The 21,554-nt window shown below is 55.2% G+C and overlaps 1 protein-coding gene across 1 annotated transcript in view; it reads right to left on the bottom strand.

Annotated features, from left to right (window-relative positions):
• TNFRSF1B (tumor necrosis factor receptor superfamily, member 1B) overlaps window positions 1-21,554 on the bottom strand; it is a 43,153-nt gene that overhangs the window by 4,073 nt on the left and 17,526 nt on the right. Inside the window, exons 2-9 of the mRNA XM_011996568.1 lie at window positions 16,765-16,864; window positions 14,613-14,741; window positions 13,761-13,910; window positions 13,195-13,288; window positions 12,621-12,856; window positions 11,729-11,806; window positions 11,114-11,148; window positions 3,229-3,436 (exon numbers count right to left, since the gene is read on the bottom strand). Of these exons, the coding sequence (XP_011851958.1) occupies window positions 3,229-3,436; window positions 11,114-11,148; window positions 11,729-11,806; window positions 12,621-12,856; window positions 13,195-13,288; window positions 13,761-13,910; window positions 14,613-14,741; window positions 16,765-16,864 (1,030 nt within the window). The remainder of the gene's footprint in view (window positions 1-3,228; window positions 3,437-11,113; window positions 11,149-11,728; window positions 11,807-12,620; window positions 12,857-13,194; window positions 13,289-13,760; window positions 13,911-14,612; window positions 14,742-16,764; window positions 16,865-21,554) is intronic.

Consider the following 21,554-nt stretch of genomic DNA (forward strand, 5'->3'; position numbering starts at 1 on the left):
TCACTTCCCATCCTATGCACCACTCTCTGGGTCCCTCCCCATTTCTGTGATCTCCAGGGCCCCCAGCTCCTGGGGTTCCCAACCAGACTCTCAGCCCTGGAGGGTTGGGACTTTTTTTTTTTTTTTTTAAATAGAGACAGGGGTCTTGCTATGTTGCCCAGGCTAGTCTTGAACTCCTGGGCTCAAGTGATCCTCCTGCCTTGGCCTCCTGAAGTACTGAGATTGCAGGCATGAGCCACCTTGCCTGGCCAGACCAGGAACTTTTTGATCGTTCCCTGCTATGTTCCTAGTGCCTGTAACAGGGACAAGTCTACAGGGTTTTTTGTTGGTGGTGGTGGTAGTGGTGATGTTTTTAAGTGAATTTGATTACCAACATTTAAAATTCAGGCATTTACATTTAAAAATCTGGATTTATGGCTTCCCTTGGGAGCCAGATGCAGGAGATTCGGACAAGGCGAGCCCAAGGTTTGCCTCACCTTCCTGCCCAGCCTCTGCGGGCGGCTGAGTTTTCTAACTGGTTGGGGAGACACAGGATGGTGGGTTTGCTGAGATGAATGTGAGGGGACTGGCATACAGCAGCCCCCTCAGAAAATGAACATTGCTGCTACTGTTGCTGCAGAGGCCTGCTGAGCGCCCTCACCGCAGCCTGGTTCCCCCTAACTCCAACTACTAGGGCAGCCGGGAGGCGGATGGAGCTGGCAACCTGCTGTGCTCAAAACAGCCTCCGAGCAGATGGTGGGGGAGGAGGGCTGAAATCACAGGGCCGGAAGGAAATTTCCACCCTGAGCCTCCACAGCACCCAAATGTCACCCAAAGTCACCATGGCCTTTGCACATCGAGCATGAGACATTGCGGGGGTGGATGGGGGACCACGAAGGGGCACAACCCTGGGGTTTACAGGTTCCCACAGTGGAGGGAGGTGTTAGGGGTGGGAGGGAGAGATGTAGAGGGCAGAGGCCAGGGAAATGGGTTGGGGGACTCGGGAGAAGGAGCACAGAGCAGAAGGGGCAGAGGTGAGAAGGGAGGGTAGACATGGTCAGGGCTCCACTCTGGGCCAAGGAGGGAGCCACACCAGGTGTAGCAAGGAAATCCGAAAGAGGGGTCGGGTGTGTTGGTTCACGCCTGTAATCCCAGCCCTTTGGGAGGCCGAGGCAGATGGATCACCTCAGGTCAGGATTTCAAGACCAGTCTGGCCAACATGGTGAAATCCCATCTCTACTAAAAGTACAAAAATTAGCCAGGCGTGATGGCACATGCCTGTAATCCCAGCTACTCAGGAGGCTGAGGTGGGAGGATCACTTGAACCTGGGAGGCGGAGGCTGCAGTGAGCAGAGAAGTAAGCCAAGACTGCGCCACTTAACTCCAGCCTGGGTGACAGAGCGAGACTCCATTTCAAAAAAAAAAAAAAAAATCAGAGGCCTGGCGCGGTGGCTCACGCCTGTAATCCCAGCACTTTGGGAGGCGGAGGCGGGTGGATCATGAGGTCAGGAGATCGAGACCATCCTGGCTAATACAGTGAAACCCCATTTCTACTAAAAACACAAAAAATTAGCCGGGTATGGTGGCGGGCGCCTGTAGTCCCAGCTACTTGGGAGGCTGAGGCAGGAGAATGGCGTGAACCCGGGAGGCGGAGCTTGCAGTGAGCCGAGACTGCGCCACTGTACTCCAGCCTGGGCGACAGAGCGAGACTCCGCCTCAAAAAAAAATAAATAAATAAGAAAGACGAATCCAAGAACTGGGCAAGACTCAGAGTTTATCATCAGAGCACACTCATTCAACAATGTTTAGGGCCCCTGCTCTCTTTCGGGCACTGACCCAGGTCCTCCCACAGGGAGTTCTCAGGCTGGAGTGAGGGGCACTGACGGGACATCCCACCGAGGACGCTGAGGGCTATGATGGGGCAAACAGAAATGGGCAAGTCAGCTCCTGTGGGCAGCTGGGGACAGGTAGGAACAGGTGTTGCAGGCAGGGGTGGCATGAGCGCAGGCAAGAGGCAGGGGCGCAGCAAGCTGGGGAGAGCCGGGGGTGAGTGAGGCTGTGTGGTGGGGACTGCAGCCATCAGTCCCACCTGGAGGCGGCCCAGAGGCAGCCTGATCCTGGTCTGGTGCCCAGCTGAGCACAATGTCACTCATCTCTCACCAGCCCTGGCAAGGAGGCGCCATAGCTCATCTCTAGGTGAAAAAACCAAGGCTTGGCAGAGTTAAGCATCCCGCCCAAATTCTTATGTCACCAGAGTGGCCGGGCAGGGATCTGAGACTGACCCAAGTTCATGGTCATTCCCTGAATTCTCACTGGCTGGAGCTGCCAGGTAAGAGGGAGAGAGGCACAGGCCAGCAGACCCCGTACAGGGGCCCCTCCAGTGTGGGCCCTAGAGACGCCAACCAGGAGTGACATCTGTCATAGACCAGGTCCAGGGCAAAATGCAGCCTGCATTAATGGGACACGAGCCCCACAGTCCCAGCATCTCAGACCCAAAGAGACCCAGCAACAAGCTGCAGTGAGTGGAGCCCATTCCTCTGCCAACCCCAGGGCTCTGGAGCCTGACAGCCTAGTGGTGAGTCTGGCTCTTCTGTTTACTAGCCGTGAGCCCTTGAAGAAGCTGTTTAACCTCTCTGGGGCTCAGTTTCCTCATCTGTAAAATGGGATAACAACAATAACTGTCTCTCAGCGTTGACGTGCAGGTCAATTTGATGCATGTAAAGTGCCCAGTATAGCGCCTGCTGTACTGTAGCCTTCCGTAAGTGGAAGCGATTGTCGTGATTAGTTATTAGTAGCTGGGCCATGTTGGGCCTGCGGATACAGGGATGAACGAGGTGATCCAGGCTCACCAGGTGTCCCACAGACTGGTGAGGGAGACAGGAGGAAAAGACAGTGTACACGCAGCCTGACAGTCCTGTCAAAGCGAGGCCAGGGCGTGGTGAGCCCGGAAGAGCAGCCGGTCCAGCTGGGGGTGGTGGTGGGGATGGGGTTTCGGGAAAACTCCTCTCCCAGATACTGGGGACTTGGACAAGCTGGGGTTGTCCCACAGAAGGAAGGATGTTCAGGTGATAGGCCCAGCACGGGCAAAGGCGGGAGGGAACTTGGGTTCAGCAAACCAAAGGAAGTTTCCTGTGGCTCAGGCCTCGTCCCACTCTGCGGGGAGGCTCAGGAGGAGATGGCTAAGACAGAAACCAGGTGAGAAAGACCAGGGAGGCTCGGGATGAAGCCAGGTGTGCTCCCACCTCTTACCTGAGCTCCCGGTGCTGGCCCGGGCCTCCCCAGCCCCACTGGCCTTCTCCGCGCCTGGTGCCTGCGGCTGGTTCCGAGTGGGCGCCCTTCTGTCCAACGCGCTGGCCGAGCTCTCCAGGGAGCTGCTGCTGGAGCTCGGCACTGTGGTCAGCAGGTGCTGTTGCTCGGGGCCCTGTGCACCCCGGGCCTTATCGGCAGGCAAGTGAGGCTGGATGGGCGGGAGGTGGCAAGGGAGAGCAGTCAGCCCACCAGCCAGCCCCTTCTTCCCCTCCTCCTTCCCACTGCCATCCGCACCTCTTGCCATCAGCACTTCTCAGTTTACATGACGCTTCTGCCCACCCTTGCACGTTCTTTGCACACACGGCACTTTTTGGGAGGTGTGATTCTCCGTGGTTTCTGTGTTTCTGTTATTCGCACCCAGCTGCTCTATTAGAGCGAGTGTCCTATGAGGGCAGAGACCACCTGGCCCTGTTCACCAAACAGTCTTAGAGGTGGGGCAGGATTTTCATCCTTATTTTGCATAAGAGAATAGAAGGAATTCACCCCATCTGCACAGGGAGACGTGGCCCAGCCTAGCAACCAAGAGTGTGGACTAAACCCAGACCACGCAGTGCAAATCATGACTCTACCACTCACTTGCTGTGTGACCTTGGACAAGTTACTTAACCTCTCTGTGCCTCTTTTTTGTTTGTTTGTTTAATCTATAAAGGGAGAATAATAACCTACCTCATAAGGTTGTTGTGAGGATTAGATGACTGAATATTTGTAAAGTGCTTAAAACAATGCCTATTACACAGTAAACTCCATACAAGAGATTGTTAAATCAGAAGTAGGCAAATGACTGCCCAGGGACCCAGTCCAGCCTGCCACTAAGAACGGTTTTCACTTTTATTTTTTTGAGACCGGGTCTTACCCTGTTGCTCAGGCAGGAGTGCAGTGGCACAATCATAGCTAACTATAGCCCTCAATTTTCCAGGCTTAAGTGATCCTCCGGCCTCAACCTCCTGAGTAGCTGAGACCACAGGCACGTGCCACTTCCCCTGGCTAATTTTTTTGTTGTTGATTGTTTGTAGAGACAGGGTTGTGCTATGTTGCCCAGGCTGGTCTTATACTCCTGGGCTCAAGCCAACCTCCTACCTTGGCCTCCCCAAGTGCTGGGATAACAGGCGTGCACCACCACACCCCAGTGGTTTTCATGTTTTAAATGGTTGGAAAAAAATGTTTAAGAATAATTTGTGGCCAGGCGTGGTGGCTCACGCCTGTAATCCCAGCACTTTGGGAGGCCGAGGCAGGCAGATCACCTGAGGTTGGGAGTTGGAGACCAGCCTGACCAACATGGCGAAACCCCATCTCTACTAAAAATACAAAATTAGCTAGCATGGTGGCACATGCCTGTAATCCCAGCTACTCAGGAGGCTGAAGCAGGAGAATCGCTTGAACCTGGGAGGCAAAGGTTGTGGTAAGGCAAGATCGAGCCATTGCACTCCAGGCTGGGCAACAAGAATGAAACTCCATCTCACAAAAAGAGAATAATTTGCGACACATGGAATGATGGGAAGTTCAAGAAGTTCAAGTTTGGGTATCCAGTAGCACAATTAGATCAGAATACACCACTCTCAGTGGGGTGTGTGCTGTCTGTGCAGGTAGCTGCTTTCCTGTCACAGAGGCAGGTTTGAGTAACTGTCACTGAAACCATACAGTCCACAAAGCCTGAAATTCCTACATCTGGCCCTTTACAGAGAAAAAGTGCAGACCCTCGTGCTCAGTCGAGCACTCCGGGGCAGAGAGCGCTCACATCTGAGACCCTCTGCTGCACTGCCTCGGCCTCTTGTTCCAGAGTCCGCCCACAGGCTGCTCTGCAACTTCCCCTGGTGTCTTCTTTCCGTAGAATAATAATAATAATAATATTAGCTGACATTGGAGTGCCACCCAATGCCATGCACTCTACCTAAGTCCCTCCCGACACTATCTATATTGATTCTTCCAACAGCCCAGTGTTATCCTTGCTTTGTGGAAACTGAAGCACAGAGAGGTTGAGTTACCTGCCCAAGGTCACGGTTAGGACATACTATGGCTGGGCTAAATCCCATAGTGCCTTCCCTGGGTGTCTGGGGTTTCAGCTCTGGAGGCTCAAGGCAAGGTCCCCATTTCCAGAAATCCACACTGGAGTAAGGCAGGAAATTCGTCTCCCAGGCTGCTGTCTGTTCCCACTGACTGGCCAGCATTCACACCCCTGCCTTGGAGTTCTGGGCGATTGCTGATCGCAGAAAAAAAAGGAGATGGCAGGGGCCACGTTCCTAACAGCTGCCCTGGCCCCCTGGCCTGCCTAGGATGAAAACAAGGGTCCCAGGCAGAAGGAGGGTAGAGATGCGTGAAGGGCTGATGGAGCTCGCCAGCACTGCAGCGGGAGGTGAGAGCAGGGGTGGAGCGAGCAGCGCAGGTGCCACAGCCCTCCCAGGAAAGGCTGAGACCTCCTGCCTCCCTCCAGAGGGAGCTACAATTCCAGATGTGGTCTGAGAATAGCTGCGAGTACCTCGCTGTCTAGTCACTGCAGCCCCCGGCTCCCATGGCTTCTCGGACACCTGAGTGCCACCTGCACCCTCAATTCCCCGAGGCCAGCCCACAGCCTCTCACTCAGGACTGGAGGGATCCTGTGCAAGCCGTCCCCAGGAGGCCACGGAGGCCCAGAGAGAGTGCGTCCTGTGCTCAGCATCACACAGCTGGCCCGTGGCAGGAGCAGGACAAGCCCAGACCAGCTTTCCCAGGAACCCCCGTACCCTCCCTGGGCTGGGTCCCCCAGTTTTGGAGAAACGGAGGGCATTGCAAGTTCATGCTGAACCTCCACCCAGGTGGTCTGATGCTGGTCACTGCCCACGACCACCCCCCAGCCCTGCTCTGAGCCTGGAAGGGGAGGAGAAGCAATCGAGTGTCACTCCTCACAAAACCCCACAGAAGGGGTTTTTCTGGCCTGTGCCCCACCCCCTCTGCTGGCGGCTACAGCCACGCAGAACAAAAACCCCCAAAGGTCACGGCCACCTCCCTCCTCCCAAGCCACAAGTCGCAAAGTTCAAGCAGCCCCAGGTGGTGTAGAAGCAGGCTGAGTCCTGTTCCTTGGGCTGGGACCCCAGTAGGGCCGAGTACTGAGGAGCCTCATTCAAAACACAGGATCCCGGGGCCGGGCGCGGTGGCTCACGCCTGTAATCCCAGCACTTTGGGAGGCCAAGGCGGGCGAATCACGAGGTCAGGAGATCGAGACCATCCTGGCTACCACGGTGAAACCCCGTCTCTACTAAAAATACAAAAAATTAGCCGGGCGAGGTGGTGGGCGCCTGTAGTCCCAGCTGAGGCTGAGGCAGGAGAATGGCGTGAACCCAGGAGGCGGAGCTTGCAGTGAGCCGAGATCGCGCCACTGCACTCCAGCCTGGGCGACAGAGCGAGAATCTGTCTCAAAAACAAAAAAACACACACACAGGATCCCAACCAGCCAGCCAGTCAGCCAGCACCCTCAGCTCCCAGCCCCTCCTGGCCCAGCCCCACTGGGCAGAAGCAGAGACCAAGCAGAGCCATAGGCCAGTCCTCCAGGTTCCTGCTGGGTCCGTCTGTTTGTGTGTTCACAAGGCTCACACCCCTGTATCTACAGGCATGAGGGTGTGAAGCGTGCACAAGTGTGTCTATGTTGGGACATGTGTGCATATCTGTGAGTGAGGTAGTAAGTGTGTGTGCTGGGGCGGCGAGGAGAGACACTCCTAGGTTCGTGTTCCAGGCTGCTCTCATTAGCTATGCCACACTGGGAAAGTTACTCACTTCTCTGGGCCCACGATTCCTGGGCCATATAATGGGGGGCAAGAATCATACTGCCTGCGTGTGGCAGCATGGCTGTGAGAATAAATAATGCTGGGCACAGTGCCTGGCATCCATTCAACACCTGATAAATGTTCGTGCCTGTTATCAGATGCGGGCCCGTGCATGAGTGTGTGTCCGTGGGGGTGATTGTGGGTAAGCTCACATGTTGGTGTTTTGTTTTGCTTTGTTTTATTTTTGAGATGGAGTCTCGCTCTGTTGTCCAGGCTGGAGTGCAGGGGCGCGATCTCGGCTCACTGCAAGCTCCACCTCCCAGGTTCACGCCCTTCTCCTGCCTCAGCCTCCCGAGTAGCTGGGACTACAGACGCCTGCCACCATGTCTGGCTAACTTTTTGTATTTTTAGTAGGGACGGGGTTTCACTACATCAGCCAGGATGGTCTCGATCTCCCGACCTCGTGATCCGCCCGCCTCGGCCTCCCAAAGTGCTGGGGTTACAGGCGTGAGCCACCGCGCCCGGCCACATGTTGGTGTTTTCTAAACAAAGGGACGACAACGCCTCCCATGCCCTGGGCGTTCTTTCTGTGGTAGGAGGAGCAGGTGGGTGCTGAGTCTACACTCTAAACCCAGCAGCCCAGCTCAAGAGGACTCTCCACTGGCCTCTTAGCAGGAGTAGCTGCTAGTTGAGGAGTAGCGTGGGACACGGCCATAAACCTGATTGCAACCTGGGCTATGCCACTCAGCTAATGATCTAATCCTACAGGAGAAATGGAACCTCCCTGAGTCTCAGTTTCCTCCTCTGTAAAATGGGGCTGATGATGCTCCCTGCCCCACAGGGATGTGTGGGGATTCAGTCACAAAGAGCCTGGCAGGGCTCAGCCAGGGCTGTGCTGGGACAAGCTCAGGCCTGTGCAGATTTCTTCCCAACTCCATATTCAGGAAGGTCTTGGGAGTTTGAAACTGGCTACGGTGGGAGTGTTTATACCACAGAAATTAGCAAACACCACAAATCAGGGTTTGGGGTTTTTTTTCCCTGCTAGACACACCACCGGGGTACTCAACAAATACTTGAGTCACTCACATTCAGTGAACACTGAAAGCAACAGTGAAAGGAAAGGGGCGGAGCGCAGTGGCTCACACCTATCAGCCCAGCACTTTGGGAGACCAAAGTGCACAGATCACTTGATTTCAGGAGTTCAAGACCAGCCTGGCCAACATGGCAAAACCCTGTCTCTACTAAAAATATAAAAATTAGCCAGGCATGGTGGCGCACACCCGTAGTCCCAGCTACTCGGGAGGCTGAGGTGGGATGACCACTCGAACCCAGGAGGCAGAGGCTGCAGTGAGCCAAGAGGGTGCCACTGCACTCCAGCCTGGGCGACATAGCTGGAAAAAAAAAAAAGAAAGAAAGAAAGAAAAGGAAAGAAAGAAAAGAAAAGAGAGAAGAGAAGAGAAACGAAACGAAAAGAAAAGAAAAGGAAAAGGGAAGCAGAGGCTGCTGGGCCACACCCAGGACATCTTCAGGGCACAGAGGATTGGGAAACGCTTGGTGAGGAAAGAGAAGGCGACAGTTGGGCTGCTATGGAAGAGCTTGGGGGAGACACCTGCTCTACACATGCCACCAGGTGGCAACCGTCAGTGTCACTGAATTGAAGCTGGAGAAAGGGAGCAGTGAAACTCACTCGCCGGGGAATGAGAAAGTTTCCTCCCCACTGAAATACTGTAGGGCAGGGCAAAGAGCACTGAGATGGGAGTCCAGAGACGACACATTGCAGTGTGACCTTGAGTAACTCAGTTTTCCTCCCTGCATCTCTTTTCTTGTCACCAAAATCAGGGGATGAAATCAGTCTATCTGATTCCGAACACCTGGTATAAACTTCAGGCATTGGGCGTCGCAGGGCTGAGCTGTTCCCTCGAGCAGTAGTTCTCCACTGGGGGTGATTTTGCCCCCCAGGGGACACTTGGCAATGTCTGGAGAATTTTTGGTTGTCACCACCGGAGTGGGACTGTGGCTGGCATGTAAGTAAATAAAGGCCAAAGATGTTGCTGAGTAGCACGGGACAGCCCCCACAAATAAGATATTTTATTTATTTTAATTTAATTTTTTTTTTTTGAGATAGAGTCTTGCTCTATTGCCCAGGCTTGAGGGCAATGGCATGATCTCAGCTCATTGCAACCTTCGCCTCCCAGGTTTAAGGGACTCTCCTGCCTCAGCCTCCCAAGTAGCTGAGACTACAGGCACACACCACCACGCCCGACTGATTTTTGTGTTTTTAGTAGAGATGGGGTTTTACCATGGTGGCCAGACTGGTCTTGAACTCCTGACCTCAAGTGATCCATCCACCTCGGCCTCCCAAAGTGCTGGGATTACAGGCATGAGTCACCATGCCCAGCCAAGATCTTTTTTAAAAATATTTATTTTATTTTATGTTGTTTAGGGATAGGGTCTCACTGTGTTTCCCAGGCTGGTCTTGAACTCCTGGACTCAAGCAATCCTCCCACCTTGGCCTCCCTTAAGTAAGATGTCTGAAATATCCATGAGGTTGAGAAACTCTTTCTCTACCTGCCCCTGAGGTCCAGAAAACTCATCGGACTCTGTTTTCTCATCTGTTAAATTGGGTAAAAAACCTGCCCTGCTTACCAGGTGCAAGGCTGTGATAGACCCATGTTCTGGCTCACCCCATACCCACTTCCGACCCCCATCCCTTGTCCTCCTCCTCCATAGAGACTGGAAAAGCAAAGCACCCTCTTCCCCAGCTTCCCTTGCAGCTATGGGTGGTCATGTGACACAGTCTGGCCAGTGAGATGAAAGAAGTCTACCCAGGGCTTCTGGGAAGGTGTCTGATTTACTGATAAGTGTGCCATGGCTGGCGTGGCCACCTGCCCCTTCTTCCCACCTCAAACTTAGAGGTGACATATGAAGTAATGATCACCATCTTATGACATGAGGCCACAAACAAGAGAACAAAAGTCAACACACACTAAAGATGACAGAGCCTGGGGTCCTGCTGGCACCATGCAAGGGGACAGTGCAGGCCATTCCAGCAGACACCAACCCTTTGACTTCTTACAATGCAAGAAAAATAAAGCCCTTTTTTCTAAAGTCACCTGTAGGTTTGGGGTTACTTGCAGCCAAATGCCTTCCTGATAGAGAATGAATGAAATACTATGATATGACACTGTTGGTCTGTCTCTACTTTATAAAACAGATCAAAGGTGAGTTGCTTTGGGAGGACCCAGGGCCCAGCCCCACAACCTCTACCTCAAACCTGAGAGATGACCACTTCCCCCACGCCCAAGGGCCCTCTGTGGGACACTAGGCTACCCCAGAATTCAGTCTGAAAACCACTGCTCTCTAGGGCCGGGCATGGTGGCTTATGCCTGTAATCCCAACACCTTGGGAGGCCGAGGCGGGCGGATCACGAGGTCAGGAGATCGAGACCATCCTGGCGAACATGGTGAAACCCCGTCTGTACTAAAAATACAAAAAAATTAGCTGGGCGTGGTGGCGGGAGCCTGTAGTCTCAGCTACTTGGGAGGCTGAGACAGGAGAATGGCGTGAGCCCAGGAGGCGGAGCTTGCAGTGAGTGGAGATCTCGCCACTGCACTCCTGCCTGAGTGACAGAGCGAGACTCCGCCTCAAAAAAAAAAAGAAAAAGAAAACCACTGCTCTCTGAGAAAGTGCTCTGTAAACACAATGGAGGTAATGAGAAACAGCATTGTCAGCTGACCGAATGGCACCACCCTGCAAGCTGGATCGAGCAGACACAACCCCCATTTCATGGTAAGGAAGTAGCCATAGAGAAATTTCACATCTGCCCAAGGTTGCACTTTGGGTCCACGACCACGTGCCTGCCATGAACGCCACGAAGGCCTCTGCTCTCTGCCGGGGCATTTCACACTCACAGCCTCTGTTAGCCCATGGAGGGTTGCCTGACTCCCCGGCCTTTCCTCCACCTCCCAGAGCTCTGCACACCTCCTGACACTGGACAGACGACGACAGAATTCACTGCTTCCTCTGTGACAGCCCAGCCCGCCAGGAAGGAGACCCAGGGAAGAGGGGGAGAGGGCAGTGGAGACACTCACCACCTTGGCTTCTCTCTGCAGGCACAAGGGCTTCTCTATAAAGAAGAGAGGGGACAAGTAAGGGAGAGTGACTTCCTCAGGCACATCTGTCCTAAGTAGGAGGGCAGTGTGGGGCCCAATAGAAACAGCAGAGAGGCCCAGCCTGCAGGGAGCAATTGCCTACCAGACAAGGTCCACAGAAGCCCCACCCAACTCTACCTTCCACCACCCCAATCATTCTCCAGTCCCCCATCTGTGCCATCCACGCCTCCACTGAGGATGCGCGTCCTTCCCTGCACAGACTCCGCCCATTGAGATCTTAGCCACCTCAGAGACCAGCTGCTGCAGGAAGCCCGAATCCCCCAGGCTTCCTGGATAGGAATCCCAAATCCCCCAGGCTTCCTGGATAGGAATCCTGAACTCCTACCCTTTGGAAAACCCTGATCACCTCTTGCCTTTTAGTAATTAAGTTAGCAGAGGTGCCTTCCGCCCCAGGTCCTAAGCTCCTACGGAACAAGGACCCCCATATCCAGGTCTGTCTGACCCCTAAGGCTGTGCCCGGTGCTGGACTCACAGGAGGCACCCCACAAAAGCTTCCTGAACAAGTGGATGAAGGAAAGAAGGATAGACTCTTACTTTTCACCTGGGTCATGATGACACAGTTCACCACTCCTATTATTAGTAGACCCAAGGCTGTCACGCCCACAATCAGTCCTAGAAAGAAAAGAGAAGCTCAGACAGCCACAGAAAATAAACTCAAATGTACCAAGGGCCAGCCAGGCAAGCCAGGGACCCAAGCTGCTTCGGGTCATTGCAAGTGAGGGGCGAGTCTAGGCCGGAGGTTCTCAAATCCAATTATAAAGCAATCACATCTGTGGGCCTCATTCAGCCTAAGGGCCACCAGTTTGAGACCTCTGGCCTGATGCAGTTCTAGCCCCAGAATGGAAGCCCCAGAGGTGATCTGGCCCAGCCCACTGACTTCTCAGCCTAACGGGCTCATCAGAAACAGCAGCAAGGAGACCATCTGCATATTCAGGTGAATTGCTGACCCCATCTCTCCCCTATCCAGGGATTTTGTTTTGTTTTGAGATAGGGCCTCACTCATCGCCCAGGCTGGAGTGCAAATTCCAGGGCTCATGTGATCCTCCCGCCTCAGCCTCCTGAGTAGCTGGGACAACAAGCACCATCCCACTCAACTAATTTTTTAATTTGTTTATAGAGATGGAGTCTCACTATGTTACCCAGGCTGATCTCGAACTCTTAGCCTCAAGCAATCCTCCTGCCTCCTTGGCCTCCCGAAGCACTGGGATTACAGGCGCGAGCCACTGCATCCGGCCCACCCACTTAGGGCTTTTGATTGACAGCACCAGGTGTGGGGAGAAAGCAGTCCCACTGCCACCTGTATCCCAGGACGGGCACAGGGTCCAGCCCACCGTGGGCTCTCAGTAAAACTATGGGAGCGGGAGAAAGACAGACAGAAAGACAGGCAGACAGAAGGAGTGAATGAATGAGCCTTCTTGTGACTTACCGACTGGAAGAACGATGTCGCCAGTGCTCCCTTCAGCTGGGGGGCTGGGGCCCACCGGGAGCAGGAAGGAGGTGCCAGGAGCAGTGCTGGGTGCTGGAGTTGGCTGCGTGTGCTGGGATCGTGTGGACACTGGCTGGGGTAAGTGTACTGCCCCTGGGGCCATGCTCCGGGTGGGGGATGTGGACGTGCAGACTGCATCCATGCTTGCATTCCCAGGGATGGCCACCACGTTACAGCTGGAGGAGGAGGATGCTTGGTCAGTAGGCAGCAGAGGACAGAGTGGCTGCGGTGGTTAGGATCATTCACGGGTCCCAGCAGGCAGGATAGGAGAGTGACGACGTGTGCCCTCTCTGAGGACCACCCCCTCCTGTCCCTCCCCCACCTCCCCGTGCACCCACCCAGTCCTGCCTTCCAGGGCAAGGTCCTGCCCACCATGCTATTTATCCTGGGACCCACCCTCAGATAAAACAATCTGGACAGTGGTGGCTGGTGAGCTACTCTGTGTCCTGGACCCACAGTCACCCAGGGACAGCCCCTCCCTGCTCCTCCAGAACCAAAGAACTCAGCTACTCACATCTGGTGGGGCCTGCAAATATCCGTGGATGAAGTCGTGTTGGAGAATGTCCCCGGGGCGCAAGGCTTGCACACCACGTCAGATGTTTCAGTCCCTTCAGGGAACAATCCGAACTTGTCAACCACTCAAACACTGTGCGGGACAGCTGGGCCTTGGCACTAGATCCCTAGGAGTAGTCTGAGGGGCCCAAGAACCTCTGTCTGTACCTCCATCCCTTAAACACACACATACACACACAGATGCCTGTACACACATGCACACGATTGGGCTGTAGAGTTATGTGAGTTCATCTTCTTGTACCATCACATAACTTTCCTAGCTTAGGGCTCGGTCTGATCCATCTCTGGGTCCTCTGGTTCCAGTACATAAGACGTGCCTAATAAGGAGTGCCGGCAGGAAGAATGAAAGGTGGACAGGTGGACAGATGGATGGGTAGCAAGCACCTGGCCACCACTAACGGTGTTCCCAGCTGGACTACTTAATGGGTTGATGCCCGTGACACTGCAGGGATGTCTACAAAGGAGAGGCCCAAGGGCGTCCCCAAGGACCTGAGCCCCACCCCATACCTGGTCTGGCTACGCCGAAGCCCGGACGGCACTTGCGCAGCTGCGCGCACAGCCGGCACCCCTCCTGCTTGCTCAGCGCGCAGTACCAGCCGGGCCTGCAGGTGCAGATGCGGTTCTGTTCCCGAGTACAGGCTTGAGTTTCCACCTGGTCTAGAGCAGCGAGAGGGCAGCACACGGTCACGCCTGACTCCGCCACACCCACACTGCCCTCCCAGCCAGCCCAGCACTCCCAGACAGCTCTGATCTCCAGGAGGCTGATGGACCGCCTCAGCATGGGGTACACACAACACTGGGTAAAGTCCCGGAGCAGGACCTGCAGTCCTGCTACTCCCCGCAGTCCCGCTCCTCCCCCACAGTCCCGCAATCCCGCTCCTCCCCCGCAGTCCCGCTCCTCCCCTGCAGTCCTGCAATCCCGCTCCTCCCCCGCAGACCCGCAATCCCGCTCCTCCCCCGCAATCCCGCTCCTCCCTCGCAATCCCGCTCCTCCCTCGCAATCCCGCTCCTCCCTCGCAATCCCGCTCCTCCCTGAAGTCCCGCTCCTCCTGGCAGTTTCGCTCCTTCCAGCAGTCCTGCTCCTCGCAGCACGAGCATGCGCGCCACTCTCCCACACACCACCTCCTCAACCCTCACGTGGGCACAGTTCTCCCACCGCCTGCCCCGTAGGGCTGTGAAGAGGCTTTGGTGAGACAGAGGAGGGAAATGCCAGTGCTGAGGGTAAACAGTTGCACCTGTGCCACTTCCAACAACCAGCCTGGGGTAACTCCAGACAGCTGGAAGCCAAAAAGGCTGGCGTAGCGGGGGGATGTTAGAGGCAGGGGTGTGAGGGCCCCCCCTTTCTCTGAACCTACTCACCAGAGCTACAGCGGGAGCCGCAACTCAAGCACTCGGGAACCCAGTTCCAGAGCTGGGTGTATGTGCTGGCCTCACAGGAGTCACACACGGTGTCTGAGGTCTTGGTACAGAAGACTTTTGCATGTTGGCCTGAGGAAGCAAGGGCCAGAGGTCTCAGCCGGGCGGGGCTTCTGCCAGGACCCTGGGCTCATCCACTGGCCCCACAAAGTCCAGAGTTCTAAAGCCCAGGTGGGAAGGCTATTCTGTGGAGTTCCAATTCCTCAGAATCATCTCCCATCTAGTATTGTACCAGCTATCACGCCATTTCTGAACCCCTTCTGCTTAAAAATAGATTCCTCTCTGCTCTTTCCAGATGCTTGAACCTCCACCTCTGGAGACCTATTATCAGTCAATCACACTTTAGTAAGAACTAGCTTGCCAGTTTCCTCCTTCTTGATAGATGGCTAACATTCTCCAGCTAGGGGCATGAATGACAGAGGGAACAGGTAGTAAGAATGTAGTCCCTGGTATCCTATCAAGGACAAGGGCATGGGCCTGGAGAGCAGGTATGCCAGGGACGGGGAACACCTTTAAAAAAAGGTTGACTCAGTAACTTTTTTTGAGACAGAATCTCGCTCTGTGGCCCAGGCTAGAGTGCAGTGGCACAATCTCGGCTCACTGCAACCTCTGCCTCTCAGGTTCAAGCAATTCTCATGCCTTAGCCTCTCAAGTAGCTGAGATTACTGGTGCCTGCCACTATGCCCAGCTATTTTTTGTATTTTTAGTAGAGACGGGGTTTCACCATGTTGGCCAGGCTGGTCTTAAATTCCTAGCCTCAGGTGATCCACACACCTAGGCCTCTCTAGTAACTTCTTAAAGAGATCCTTCCAGTTAATAAAAGAAAGAAGAGAGTCACTTTCCCTGGGGTGTCTTAAAATGGCTAGGGATGGTGACAGGTACTCATATGCCCACCTACATCTCAAGGTAACGGCTCAAAGCCCTCCATTGGCTCCCAGACAGAATAAAATCTAAACTCCTTACCGTGGTCCCTGCTCACTCCTTCCTCCTCCTCCCCAACCGTACTCGCCTTCGCTCATCCTGGGCCACACACGCTGGCCCTACGATTCCTCCAGCTCACCAAACAGGCTCCGACTTCAAGCCTTCGCACATGCTGTTGCTTCCTCCTGGCACACTGTTCCCTGTACACGTGCATGACCTGCTCCCTCACCTCCTGCAGGCCTCTGCCCAAATGTCACCTCCACAGAGAGACCTTCCCAGACCACCCTGTGTAGAACAGGATGTCCTGCTCTGTCTCCCCCAGCTTACCTGACCTTGTCTTTCTACAGCACTTAGACAGGACCACACGTCTCCTAATTTATCTGTCTGTATCACATTAAAATGCAGACTCCACGAGGGCAAGGATTTTGTCTGCCCTGCTCTCTGTGTATTCGCAGCACTTTGAACACACAGCAGGTACCTTATAAACATGACATGAATGAATACAGACACAAATGAATAGATGGAGGGCACCGGGAGTCAGGCTACCTGGCTCCACCAACTGTGGCTGGGCCTCAGGTCTACCATCTGTGAAATGGGTAAGCATTCACAGAGTCAGTCAAATATGCACTGAGTGCCTACATGGCATTGTGCCATGTGCTGGGGATTCAGCAGAAAACAAGCCCCAGTCCCTGCCTTGGAGGAGCACACAGTGGAAGCAACAAGAAGAGGGATCGGGCTCTAATCACGCAGCGAGGAAAGAGCTGCCATGGGAACATCAGGGGCCAGTGAGAGCTCAAAGGAGGCAGCACTTGTCTTTCAAGCTGAGTGCTGCCTCCTCCAGGCAGCCCTCCCTGACTCCCCCAGGAGCTAATTTAGGCTCCTCCTCCCCCTCCTCCTCCGGCTGGGCAGTGTGGGGCAGACAGGCTTCCTGGAAGAGGGGATATCTTCAGCTGAGGTCTAAAGGACAAGTCAGAGTTAATCAGGGAAAGGGAGTTGGGAAGTGTGGCAGGAAGAAGGAACAGCATGTTCACAGGCCCAGAAGCAACAGGGAGCGTGGGCCGGTGCATAGAACCAGGAGTTCAGTAAGAATCAAGGGCCATGCCCCTGCGCCCCAGCCCCTGCACACACACGCTCCCCCAGGGCATGGGCCCCGAGCCCCCGCGGCTGCCCTCACCCGGCGGACACTTGCTGCAGCACATCTGAGCTGTCTGGTCATAGTATTCTCTGAGCCGGCATGTGCCCCCGGGCTCCGGGGCGTAGGGTGTAAATGCCACCTGGAAGGAAGAAGGGAAAACTGCCATCAACAGGGCCGCCCTGGGTTCTGCCATGCCTGATGCCCAGGTCTCCACCCTGCAAATGTTTGGCCCTCCCCCTGCCGGGCGGCACTGACGATGGATGGGGAGGTCCCTCCCGCTGGAGCACGGTGCAGGAAGGGGAGCTCGTGCCTTCTTTTACCTCTCCTGCCTCCCCACCTCGGTGTATCCTACAATCTGCAGGCAGAAGCACGGAGTCTGCTGGCCAGAGGGCAGGGCTGCCTTTAGGCCTTCTCCAGTGCTGGGTGACCCCTAACTCTACCTGGGACAGATATCCAGAAGATGGTGGCCTTGGTCACAGAGAACCAGGGTTCTCAGCACAAAGCTGCCCTCCACCAAGGATACCTCTCCTTCCCTCCCGCACTGGAAACATCCCTTGGTCTTTCAAGATGCGTGCTGCCTCCTCCGAGAAGCCCTTCCTGACTCCCGGAGGTTAATTCAAGCTCCTCCTCCGGGCTCTCTCTAAACATGGAATATGACCCCTCTTAACAGTCATCTCATTGTTCTGGAATGGTTACTTGCTTGTCCTTCCGCCCACTGTGGGTATGTATGCCCACACCTGTGTACACACACACACTCATGTCATGCAGACAGCAGAGGTGGCAGCCTTGTCATCTCTAGACCCTCAATCTCTCACATGGGACCCACCGCAGAGCCGGTACTCATCAGCCGAATGTTGGTTGATGACCATGACAATCGTTGCCATTTCTGAAGCACCGCCTAGGTACCAGGCACTGTTCTAAGCATTTTCACTGCTCGAGTTGGTGGGTGCTGTTGTACCCCACTCAGACCCCTGCTGCCAGCAGGGCACCTCTCCCCCAGCTGCCGTGGGTGTTGGCTGATAATGAATGCCCCACAGCCTCAAGGCGGGACCCACCCTGGTACAATTCATGGTCCAGAGCCACCTCCATGGTGTCGGGCTGAAGCGGGTGAACACGTCCCTGCTAGGCCCCCTCCCCTGCCCTGTCCTGCCTGCTTCTCCTGGGAGCCCTCCCTAGTAAATCACTTTCACAAAGATCCCTGCCTCAAGCTCTGCTTCTAGAAGACCCTACCTGAGACAGGTGTGTGGTCTCAGCAAGACTTCCCAGCCTGAACAATGTAATGAATGAAAAGAGAGAGGGGGCTGGGTGTGAGACCGAAGCACGCGGATCACTTGAGGTCAGGAGTTCGCGACCAGCCTGGTCAACATGGCAAAACCCTGTCTCTACTAAAAATACAAAATTATCCCAGCGTGGTGGCACGTGCCTGTAATCTCAGCTCCTCTGGAGGCTGAGGCTAGTTGACGAAGTGAAACTCCACCTCAAAAAAAAAAGAGGGGAGAAAAGAGAAAAGCAAAGCCACCCAGAGAAGCTGCAGCCCTGGACAGAGGGGCAGACACAGAGCCCTCCTCCCTCGGGTCTCTGAGTGACCCTCCAGGAGTGCAGAGCTGCGGCACTGTCACCACTGTGCCTTCCCAGGACCCCTGGGAGCAAGCCCCTGAGTGCTGCCCTCTCTCCTGAAAGATTGAGGTTGGCAGTCCGGGTTTTCAGGGACAAGCACTAATTAGCCACCTCTACCAGGCTGAGAGCAAGCTCAGAATAGAGACAGTCACGTGTAGGCAAACGTGGGTGTGAACACATCTGTACAAGCACAGAGGGTGTACACACACACCCCAAGTCCTTCAGGGGCCCCCACAGATGCGTCACCTGGAAGTGACCAAAGGGCAGTTCTAGGAGGTCAGAGCCAGGGCTGGCACCTTCCCCACTGTATTGCCAAGGGCAGTCATGTGGCCAGTACAAGATCGAGATCCATAACCTTTAGTGAACGAGTGATGGGGCCTCTCCATAGATAAGGATACAGGGAGTCAGAAAGAACTGGTTTCAAATCCTCACTCCACCACTTAGTGGCTGTGTGGCCTTAGGCAAGTGTCTTAACCTCTCTGGACTCCAGTACCTAACATAGAGGAGCAGAGGAGATACTAAAAATATTTCACAAACCAGCACAACGTGGGCACGGACCTATCCTGGACTTCAGCTGTCAGTAAGCCAGTCAGAGCAGACAGCAGCCAGGACACCCAGCACCACTGGGCCAGTGCAGACCTGGCCAAATGTCTACCAGCCAAGGTGGCAGGTGGATTCAGTGTGCCTCCTCCTCCCCTTCCTCCCAGCACTGCCTGGGAGTCAGGACCGTCCGGAGTCAGGGGCTGCTGAGCCCTTGGCTGTGCCTGTAGCGAGTGACAAGCAGGCCTAGAAACCCAGCTGTCTCCCACCCCGGCCTAGCAGGCAGCGCCAGCCTACCCTGGCTGCACCCCTCGGTGCCAACAGCTGGAACCCCTCAGCGGGAACAACCCAGAGGAGCTGGGACTTCCTGCTGCGGAGCAATCTGCTATTCTTCTGACCCCCAGGCCTTTGCCCCAGCTGACTTCTGTGCCTGGAACGGTCTGGTGCTTCCTATAACAAATTCCATGTGTCCCTTAAGAGCCCTGCTCAGGCAGCAGCCTCCCTCCTGAAGGCTTCCTGCCTGCACCCCACCCTGAATGAGTCACTCAGGCCCAGAGTCCCCACCTTCCTCCCTCACGGCTCTCAGCTGACAGCACTGCTGTGAGGTTACCCACCTGTACCCCCCGCTAGACGGGAAGCCCCCCTGAGGCTGAAGGCTGGGGGTTACCCTTTGCTGTTGCATAGCCTAGCACGGGGTAGGTGCTCAGCAGCTGCTAGTCCAAACTGTGGGCGGGGTTACAATGTCCTTTCCAGGAGGGATCTAACTCCAGCGCCAGGGCCGCAAAGCTCAAACACAGATGCACTTTCCACCCTGGCCTGCCCCGGAGGCCCACTCCAGGCCCATCAGCTCTGGTGAATTCTGGGCACGGGCAGTGGGAACCATGCTGCATAATGGGGCCTGAAGAAGTAACTTCAGCCCCCATCTGGAGCCTCAGTTTGCCTGGGCACGGTGCTGCCATACACACTCGGTCCCAGGACTCCTCCCCACCTGGTTTGCTGCTGGAGGAGACTCCCAGGCACCCGAGACAAAAGGAAAAGCCTTCTCAGGTGTTCCCACAGTGTATGGGGGAGCTCACTGCCTGTGTCCAAAGCACCCAGGGGTGCCTGTCATGAATGCCAACCCCCACTCCCTAAACAAGTACAGAATCTCAGGGGTGGGCCCAGGAAACTATACCGTTAAAAAAAAGAAAAAGAAAAAGGAAATCTCCCCGGTGATTCTCATGCTCCTTTGCAGAACACGCTCTGATTATGTGGCCCCCTGGATTGAACAAGGTGACCTGGGGGAGGGGTGGCGGAGGGGCTCATGGCCGAGACCCAGCATCCAAAGGCTCTGGGAGCCCCTAACCCAGAGAAATGGCAGCTTCTGCAGCTCCCTCTGCACAAGCCATTCCACCGAATACTAACTGTGGCAGAGGGTCTGCCTGGCCCTCAGCAAACCCCCAAACTGCCTTCCCTGAAGGCTATTGCTGGGCGCTTCCCCAAGGGCAGGGCTATGCCTCCACCCTCTGACTGAATGGCCTCCCAGACGCAGCTGCCTCTTCCCTCAGATCACATCCCCCAGGCACGGAGGGGCTACACCTCTTCCCTGACAGCCCCCCACCCCGCACAGTGGCCAGCACAGGTCTCGTGGGAATCCTGCATCCCGCGGGCTTCATCCCCACAAGTGTCCTTGGGGTAACCAGGGGAGCCCCTCACTCCTTCAGGGCCTGAGAACCACAGGGCCAGGGCGGCTCCAGGCAGCAGCAAGAAATCCCACCCTGGCTGGGGAAGGGTTTCCTGTCAGGGCTCAAAGGGCCTGATGGGAAAGAGCCCTGCGGTGGCCAAGTTTGGGCTCTTGAGAGCTGCCACGGACAAGGGCTTCTGGCCACTAACGATAGGCAGCTGGACTCCCATGGCCCCCCAGCTGGCTGAGTGGTGACCTCCCACCTCCTCCCCTCCAGGTTCCTCTCTTGTCTGAGGCTTTGCTGTGAGTGACCGTCCCTGGACTTCCTCCCTGGCTCTGTGTGGCTCCAGTCCCCCATAGCTGGCAGAGGGCGCAGGACTTCCTTCCCAGCTCTGTGAGGCTCCAGCCCCCCATAGCTGGCAGAAGGGGTCAGCTCCCTTGAGCAATCTCAGGCCTGTTTATCCTCTTGGACAGAAAAAAAAAAAAAAAAACCCACAGCCTTGTCATGGCTAAACAATGAGGAACAGAAAGCCCCTTGGCAAAGCAGAACAAAAGGTCACTCCCTCCACAGCAGCAGTCCCCGGGAGCAGGGGGCTGGGCCCAAACCGCAGCCCTGGGAGCCGGCCTCTGGTCAACACAGGGGCCCCCTTGGAGGTCCCCAAAACATGGCAAGCATTCTCTAGGAAATGCGGGGCTATGGAAGCTTCCAGTTCCTTTGCTTTGGGTTGGGGAGGCTCCATTCACACCCCACTCACCCCACAGGGGATCTTCGACATGTTAAAATGAGGAAATAAGTTGGATAGTACTTGATTCAGTCAGCGTGTTTAGCAAACTACAATCGTCCAAAATATGGGGGGCTCGAGTGAAAAACTGAAAATCACTGATGAGGGTTAACTGGCCACTGATTTAACAGGCAGGGAATCTGAGACCCAGTGGTGAGGGAATTGGAGAGGATGGATGGGTGGATGGATGGGTGGATGGATGGATGGATGGATGGATGGATGGATGG

Source organism: Mandrillus leucophaeus, unplaced genomic scaffold (assembly GCF_000951045.1).
Source record: "Mandrillus leucophaeus isolate KB7577 unplaced genomic scaffold, Mleu.le_1.0 Scaffold52, whole genome shotgun sequence".
Classification (NCBI taxonomy): Eukaryota; Metazoa; Chordata; class Mammalia; order Primates; family Cercopithecidae; genus Mandrillus; species Mandrillus leucophaeus.